Source organism: Pelecanus crispus, chromosome 3 (genome assembly GCF_030463565.1).
Source record: "Pelecanus crispus isolate bPelCri1 chromosome 3, bPelCri1.pri, whole genome shotgun sequence".
In the NCBI taxonomy this organism is placed as follows: Eukaryota; Metazoa; Chordata; class Aves; order Pelecaniformes; family Pelecanidae; genus Pelecanus; species Pelecanus crispus.
Genome location: NC_134645.1, coordinates 125,776,715 through 125,785,762, shown reverse-complemented (window position 1 = coordinate 125,785,762; position 9,048 = coordinate 125,776,715). Strand labels below are relative to the sequence as shown.

The following is a 9,048-nucleotide window of genomic DNA, read 5'->3' as shown; positions in this document are numbered from 1 at the left end:
TCCTGTATAGCGTGGCTTAAACCTATTGACTTATTGAAGGCTGTGTTGAACTGTACTGTAAAATATGTCTAGACTGCATGGTCTCCATTAGTTAAATATACTCTTGTTCAATTTCTTAATAGCTTGGACCTGCATCCCTACCATCAGAGCTGACAGGAATCCAGTGGCCTCACATGGTTTATGCATTATGTTAGGATGTGGTTTCATGGCAGGTTTCGGCTATGTGCAAAGCAGCAAGTGGTGAGGGGCAAGGTGAGTGGATCTGTAGGGGGAAACTGCTGGTGTTAGGGACCTGACGTTCACATTGCGTGTTTTGGACATTTTTATGTCATGCTAGTTCTAGTCTCATCCCATGGACTTAATGCCTATTAAAGATTAGCATGCATTAATCCTGGGCTGCGTATCTTTGACTTAGTTTCAGTGAAAGTGCTCCACATTGTGAACTGAAGGACGATAAATTAGGATGGTTTGGAGCTTCGCTGAGAAGCATACTCCTGGTCTGGACTGTTAGCAGCGATGTAGCTGTTAATCTAAGTTGGGTTTGGTGCAGTCCTGCTCCTGTGACCCTGCAGTGAGCCATCTTGGGGAGATAAACTTGCGGAAAGTTGACACTAGTTTTCTCCTGGGCTGTTTTCTCTTCATCTGATTCACCAGTAGTATAAATAAGTACTGATTTAAGTGCAGAGCAGGGGGAAGGGACCATGTGAATGCAGGCAGAAGAGAGGATGGGATCACAGTATCCCCGGGTTAAGATGTCTTGGAAGTACAGCTTTGCAGGCTTCCTGATTTCCATTAGTGATGTAGCTGTCTTGGGCACCATGAGAAGGAAAGAAGGAAATACCGTATGTTTCCATCTGTCCAAGGTTAAGTCCCTAGGCTGTTTCCTGATGGCTGTCAGGGTGTGAAAGGAAGGGGAGTACTTTTTTGCACAGGACCAGTGGTCAGAGTGGTTTCCCCAATAGTGGGAAATGTGAGGCACTTTCTTACTCAGTGTGAGAAAGACCAAACCCACATCCGTACCCCAAAAGAATACTTTTATCTTTGGGGAACTAGTTGTTACTGTCATTGTGGGTCATTGTGTAAACAGGAGAGTGAATCCCGGGAGCAGGTGCAGAACGCAGGAGGAGGAGCCTGGCTGTAGAGCAGTGGAGGCTCTTGGCCAGGAGGGATTTGTCTTTGGTTGCCAAACCCTGGTGCTCACCTTGTGCATGTGTCTTACCAGGAGAGCTTTGTAGGACAAAACTCACATGGCTTTGGAAGCAGGGGCTAGAATTTTAAGGGCAATGGGGAGTTCACCAGGTCTCTTCATTTGAGCACGTGGGTTGTCATCAGTGACTCAGGTCAGGCTAACAGGGAATTATGTGGTGTTGAAGTGGAAAAAAAACATTCTTATAATCACTGGTTATGTTTAATACTTACAGAGGTGTTTTCATTGTTCTGTGTTTAAACACCTGAACTACTTTTTTAGTGTTAAGATCTGTCTTCAGTGGCCAAACGTATACTATGGTATTGCTATTAAAACAGCTAGAACTATTAAATCTCACAAATTGTAGGAATGTTTCTGGGGGAAAGCAATTGGAGGGAGCTTTCTCCTTCAGTCCAACACCTGATTTTGAGATAGTTGTGAAGGGAAGTATGATAGTTAAAAGGATAAGATTCTGTCTTCTGTCATCTTTTGTCTCTAGTGCAAGCCTGCTGTCTGCTATAAAGCTAAATACCTTTGTAACTGTGTGCGTGTATTCATACGTAATGACAAAAATGTTAGCTTGGTTTTCTAGGAGACTAAACTTTGGGTTTTTGTGATAGATGTACAAGTGGAAATAACTACTAATAAAGTTTGTTTTAGGCATCTAGCAACTGTCTGTTATGATAAATTGGAAAAGCAAAATCTCAGTTTCTAGCGTAACTGCAGTTCTGCTGGCAAGACGCTTCTGGAGGCCACACAACTTTCCAGGGTTCACGTTCCAATAAATGACTTTTAATCTGAATTGACCTAAAACCCTAAAACCTGCCTGAAGAGACCTTTATGGAGCATGGCACGCAACTCCAGCTCCTCTTGCTGCTTGATGTTGGACTCTGTCCCTCCAGGTCTGCTGCAAATTTCAGCAAGGCTTCCTGAGTAGCTCGAGAGTTATATGCAAGGATTTCAGTTGCCCCATGAATTTTTTTTTTTTTCACTTTATAAGCTATTAAATGTGTTTTTCGTGGGATTTATTTTCTGTCTGGTTTATGTCTTTTTCTGGCTACTACAGAAATGTCACTGGCTTCTGACAGTATTGTAATATCCTAAGCAAAATACCAAGAATGTGAAATGTGCTCTTTGGACGAGTGTCTGACACTTGGTTATTCCTATTGAAGACACAGGCATGCTAGAATTTCAGTAGACTTTCCACTCCTTTCCTTGGCTTATTTATGGTGTGGGTGGTGGGGTTTTGGGGTCTTTTTTTTTTTTTTTTTTTTTTTTTTTGGTAGGGCTCCCAGAGGGCCTTAGTTACCTATAATAGCCAGCTTCAGAAAGAGTTTGAGTAGCTGAAGACTTCCTTTGTTTAAAATCAGTGAAGTTGGGTGTTACGTGGCCGTGCTTATCAGAAGGCTTGCCTTCTGCTTTGGCACTGGGATGTGGTTGCCAGAAGAGCCGGTTGTGTAAGTTTTGGAGAAGTGCAGAGTCCACCTGTGCCAGCAGTGACTGAATGCCCTGTGCAGGCAGCGTTGCTATGTTGGCTAACAGCATGAGCTGCTCTGTCAAAGAGGCAGTGCTGTGAGATAGGACACTTTTCATTTTTGCCATGGGGAACAGTGTAGCCTGTAGTTGTTGATGGGGCTGACTGGCTTTGACGTGTTTGGTCTATTTTATTGTTAGTCAGGTTGTCATCTTGAAACCAAGAGCTGAACAGACCACTCCCATAAGGCCTGCTATAACCATCTTTCCGCCGAAGATGTCCAGTCAATATTTTTTTACTTAGCACTGTTGATTTAATTGATCCCTTGCCCCTGAAAATGGGTCAAAACCTTCAGAAAGCACTGTCTGGGAAGTTCTCTAATTATGTTGGAAAGCTGTCATGGCTGGATGAGAGAAAGCTGCCACCTAAAGTATATCTTTGGCTCGAATCAGTCACAGAATCACTGAGGCTGGAAGGCACCTTTGGAGATCATCTGGCCTAAGTTTCCTGCTCAGAGCAGGGTCAGCTACAGCAGGTTGCTCAGGATCATGTCCAGTTGGGTTTTGAGCATCTCTAAGGAGACTACACAGCCCCTCAAGACAAACTGTTCCGTTTTTTGATCGTTCTTGCAGTGTGTGTGTATGTATATGTATGTGTGTGTATATATATGTTTAAGTAGAATTTGTTCTGTTCAGTTTGTGCCCACTGCCTCTCGTTCTTTCACTGGGCTCAGTCTTCTCCACACCCTCATCAATAAGATCTCCCTGAGCCTTCTCCCAGCTTTTGCAGCCTTTCCTTGTATTAAGATACTCCAGTGCCTTAATCATCTTTGTGGCCCTTTGGGCTCGCTCCAGTACATTCATGTCTGGCTTGTACTGGGGAGCCCAGAACAGGACCCAGCACTCCAGATGGGTCTCACCAATGCTGAGCAGAGGGGGAGGATCACCTCCCTCGACCTGCTGGCAATACTCCTAATGCAGCCCAAGATACTGTTGGCCTTCTTTTGCTGCAAGGGTGCGTTACTGGCTCATTCCAACTTGGTGTCCACCACATCCTCCTCTGCCAAGCTGCTTTCCAGCCAAGAAGTCCCCAGCCTATACTGGTGCATGGGGTTGTTCCTCACCAGGGGCAGGACTGGGCATTTCCCTTTGAACTTCATGAGGTTCATGTTGGCCCATTTCCTCAGCCTGTTGAGGTCTCTCTGAATAGCTGCACACCCATCTGGTCTGTCAGCCACTCCTTATGGTTTTGTATCACCTTCAGACTTGCTGAGGGTGCATTCAGTCCCATCATCCAGGTCATTAATAAGGATACTGAACAACTCAGCATTGATTCCTGGGGCACACCACTGGTGACTCTCCTCCAGCTGGACTGTGTGTCATTGGTCACAACCCTTTGAGCCTGGCATTTTGGACAGTTTTCAGTCCATTTCATTTTACACTCATCTGGCCTGTACTCCATCAGTTTGTGTGTGAGGATGTTATGGGAGACAGTGTCCACTGCTTTCCCATCATCCAGTGAAGCAGTCATTTCATCGTGGAAGGCTGTCAGGTTGGTCAGGCATGATTTCCTCTTCATACATCTTGGCTGATTCCCACTATCACCACCCTGGTGCTCTTGGGTGGCGCTGGCTGAGCTGCCTCTGATGCTTCATTGAACAGAGCTTCCAGCCCTCGACTGCTGCCAGGGCAGTGAACGTAGTCCTGTGTTTCTAAATGTGTTCTGTCAGTTCTTACAGTCTGTTATAATTTGCTTTCTATAATACCCTAATCAACCTGACTCTGATTTGGCCTGTCATGTTTTTGTTTCCTTCCCTCTTTCCTTGGTTGGAGGCATATGCCAAGTGATGTCTTATGTTTACATTTGAATTCTTGCCAAAACAAGATTGCCACTTACTTGTTAGAGATCTAGGATAAAGCCATCTTCTTTGCACACAGTGTAGGAGGTGGTTTGTGATGGCCCATTCTGCTTGTGAAAACTCAGGAGAATGTTGTCTCCCTCTGAAGTGAGCTTTGGTCCTGCTGGATGTGTAAGAAAAGCACCGTTTACCTCACAGTGTTCATGCTCAAGCTTGAGAAGACTATTTTTCACCCAAGACTTTGTCATTATGGACTTTTAAACTACAGATAATTGATTTGAGTTGGGTTTGAAATTGAGAAAGCTGTGTAAAAAGCAGAGGGGAGGTAAGATAGGTATTTTTGGTAGTTTGTGTTGCTGAGGTGTTCCGCTGCACCTTCTACCAGTTGAGACTTTCTGGCTTTTGAAAGTTTTGACCAGCTTATATTACTGCAGTCCAACTTATTGCTGGCTTGTTTTAGTATCACATCTGTTCTTGAGTTAAGCTTTTAAGTGAGAACTTGAAGCATTCAGAAGTATAATTCAGAAGTGTTCAGAACTACTTCAAGCGTTCAGAGGTATGAATGACTGAAATGACTCCTAATTATTGTTATTGTAAGGAGCTGTGATTCCTTAAAAACACTTTCTGTCACCACTGAACACTGGTTTTGCTTAGGTAAATATTGTACTTGAAGACCTTTCAGAGGCTTATTTAATCTGGACTGTTTTGGCAGTAGAATGGTTTCTTGCCCATCATGCTGCAGTTGTAATTACCTGGACGGTTCATCTACTGCTACTTGCTAATGTTGAAAAGCAAAACCAGTAAGTGTTCCTCTTGAGGACCAAGCAGTAGAGAGATGTGCAGCTTCTTGCTGTTTCTGTGTCATCACATGAAAAAATGTGTGGGATGAAACTTATCTTGACATTCCCCATGACCTCTCTCACTTTCCAGGTGAGAGAACAGAGTTTAGATCTGTTTTGTATATGTATCCGTGAGAATGAGAGTGGTATTGAGCATCACTGACAAACACGAGGAAACTTAGCACGTAAATCTCAAAAATAAGAAGCTGATATTCATTTGCTGCTATTTGTCTTCGGAACACAGACTCATGGGTGATGACTGGGAAGTTCTTGAGATCCTCCTTCACTTGTTGGCATGACTAAGCCCATGTTTTACAGTCTGGAAAGGTGACCAAAGCGAACATGTTGTGCATTTCAAGCACAAATACAGAAATATTCCCCCAAGGAAATAAAGAAGCTTTTAAAATAATTAGTTCATGTTGACATAGTGCGGCTATGATTACCTACTACTTCTGTGGAAAAAGGACCAGGTGTTTGGCAGTTCGAGTTGTAGTCTGCAATGCTGTAAGCATTTACCATGACTGACGCTGCATTCTGATCCATTTTCCATGTTTAACTTCGTAAAACTGTCCTAGAGTGTTTATATTGAAATATAATACCTGCTAATGTGCTCAAAAACTGAGTTTATCATGAGAGAAATATGTAACACAGATATTTTTTACATTTTTATGCATTTGCAGGTTTCCAAAATGGCTGGGTTGAGTTGGTTGGAGGATGACATTTTTATTTCCAGACTGTAGGTGATGAATGGCAGTTGTCTTTATGATCTGTGGCTGCCAGAATTTCCTATCTGTTGGGCAATATTTCATGTCAGCCACTCAAAAAACAATTCAGTGCGGAAGCAAGACAAAACTACTATGCTTGCTGCAGGCAGTAATGGGGAAATATGATGCTTTGAAGCAAGCTTAGAGAATACGTTTGGCAAAAATAAATGTATACGGTACAAAAAGCATATGCTAGGGGTTCCAGTGTGTGTATCACGAGTAGATAACTCTGGTGATGACTTCTGTTCATAAGGAAGAAAACAAAAATTCGTTCTTAAAGGAAAAAAAGCAAAACTAAGTCTTCATGTTTATATTCAATAGGGTCCTTTGTTAATGGGTGTATTCAGAAAGTAATTCACCAGACAGATCACTGTAGCTTCTTTTGTATTTATGGCACCATCATGTAGTTCTGTATTTTACCAAAGGTTTTCTGACTTTGTCTATAGGCAGCAGAGGGATAAAGGCTGCACTGCAACATGCTCACAGCATCACTTTTGAGCAAAACTGTCCACAGATCAGAATTATACATTGATTTAATGAAGCTGTAAGTTCAGTACCAGGAAAAAATAATTCATCCCATTTGATTCCTTAATTTGTGAATTAATTTTTGGATATTATCATGCACTGATAATGTAAGGAGTACTCTGGGAAAAAAACTCTTACAGCCATTCAGGATTTCTGTCTTTTAACCCTGTTGTGCTCTTGTCTTTATAGAGTTATAGAATCATTTAGGTTGGAAAAGACCTTTAAGATCATCAAGTCCAACCATTAACCTAACACTTATGTCCTGGTTTTGGGCTAAACCACGACAACTTACCAAGTCCATCACTAAACCAATTAAGGGCAGAGTAAGAATTAATTTCATGTTTCCTGGCTTGGTGTCTGGATTGTTTTTTAATGAAAGCAAAACTAGGAATCATTAAGGTTGGAAAGGACCTCTAAGATCATCAGTCCAACCATCAACCCAACACCACCATGCCCACTAAACCATGTCCCAAAGTGCCACATCTACCTGTTTTTTGAACCCCTCCAGGGATGGTGACTCCACCACCTCTCTGGGCAGCCTGTTCCAATGCTTGACCACCCTTTCCGTGAAGAAATTTTTCCTAATACTCAATCTTTGTGCGTGTTTGTTGTGATCTGCGGGGGACAGGGAGGTTTCGGTGACAACAGTGATACATTTGGTAGTGCCTGGGTGTCATGACTGGATTTGAGTGAGAGGGAGGGTTATTTGATTGCTGCAGGTTTGTGGAAATTTCTGGCATAAACAGAATTTCTTGATGAACAAATGAGTTTTTATTGCCAAACAAGACTTTAAGCTGTCAGTAAGCAACTCTCATGGGTCTTGTGCAACAGATGGGCTAGTCTGTAAATACATTGCTATGCTCCTCTGAGTAAACTTAATTATATCAAAATTAAAGCTTGCTTGCTTCTTATTCTTCATAGAAAACCAGATGAATATGAAGGAGGGTGCCTTTTCCATGTCTGTGCAAATTAAGTTGTATGGTACTGTCAGTCGTACACCTTCTGGCTGTATTACATTTCTTGGACCAAAGCTGCAGAAACACCGCGTGTGCAGCAATCAATGTTTTGCAGATATAATAGCAGATGCAAGTATGAGAATTAACAAAGCATTGGAGTGCATATCATACATGCACAATTTGAACCTTTCTTCCTCCTTGGCACCAAATATGGGTTGAGTAACGAACACTTGCCCTGCGGGCAGTGATTCATAATTGGTAAATCTTGGGCTGGGGCTTGGCAGGGCAGGGGAAGAAAACCCACTGCCAGCAATTCCCTCCACCACATGTGCACAGAAACCTACCCACCACCAAAAAACCGACCTGGTGTCATATTCCTAAATTTACTTTATTCTAATAGGTGACTGTCCAGTTTTTTCCCCTTCTCCAAAATGGTTGGGAACAGTGTAATTCACAAATGAGTGTTGCTGTAACGGAAACACTTGTTCTTAGCATTTGTCATTAGGTCTGCCTTTTTGTACGTGCATGGCTATCAAGTAGCATTGCTACATCTGAGTTCCATTCACTGTGGTTTGTTGTTTTGTTTTGTTCTTTTTTCTTTTTAGTGGACTATATCGTGGAATATGACTATGATGCAGTGCATGATGATGAGTTAACCATCAGAGTTGGGGAAATCATCAGGAATGTGAAAAAACTGGAAGAAGAAGGATGGTTAGAAGGGGAGCTAAATGGCAGAAGGGGTATGTTCCCTGACAATTTTGTGAAGGTGAGTTTTCTGCATTGAGTTGGTTTCACTGTGGTCGTACTGTAGGCTAATTATTGAAATTGTTAGAATACACATCAGTTGTATTTGTAACAAGATGATTTTCTTAAGTGGAAGACTTTTGAGATGATTACATTTTTTTTAGTATGCTTTTGAAGGCTTCTTTTGTTTGAGTAAGTTCTGCTGTCTGTTCTTACTCGCTTTTAGCATTTCTTTTGGTCTGTACCCTTGTGCTGTATGTTCTGCCTCCCTCCTACTACTGCAGTGTACTGTCGTCTGTAGCCGTGGTGACCTGCTTTAGTGAGATGAACTGATTAAAAAACCAAAACCACAAAAAACTCCCAAACCTACCCCTACAGAAGACATCAAGTCATGAGCGAGTTGGGAAAGTGGGGTCACAGCTCAGTCAGCTCAGCTATAATGAAATGCTACATCCTTGGGCTGTGGTTGTGTGGGTGCTTCAGCCTGGATTAAGCGGCTTTGTTTGAAGGAGCAAATCTGCCCTGCCCTGGACTCCCCGCTGCTGGCACTGCCTTTTTTGTGACCGTGCAAAGGGATGGGGCATGGAACGTGTCCAGCTAAAAGGTAACTCTGAAATCAGGTTGGCTTTCAGCTTGTTTGGTTTCCTGACTGGGCTCCCCATTTGTCAGCAGCAAATATCTGAAACAGGAAGGGTGTGAGGT

The 9,048-nt window shown here is 42.7% G+C and overlaps 1 protein-coding gene across 1 annotated transcript in view; it reads left to right on the top strand.

The window, feature by feature from the left end:
* The first annotated feature begins 221 nt into the window (after window positions 1-221).
* CD2AP (CD2 associated protein) overlaps window positions 222-9,048 on the top strand; it is a 72,784-nt gene continuing 63,957 nt past the window's right edge. The window contains exons 1-2 of the mRNA XM_075707744.1: window positions 222-252; window positions 8,208-8,368. Of these exons, the coding sequence (XP_075563859.1) occupies window positions 222-252; window positions 8,208-8,368 (192 nt within the window). The remainder of the gene's footprint in view (window positions 253-8,207; window positions 8,369-9,048) is intronic.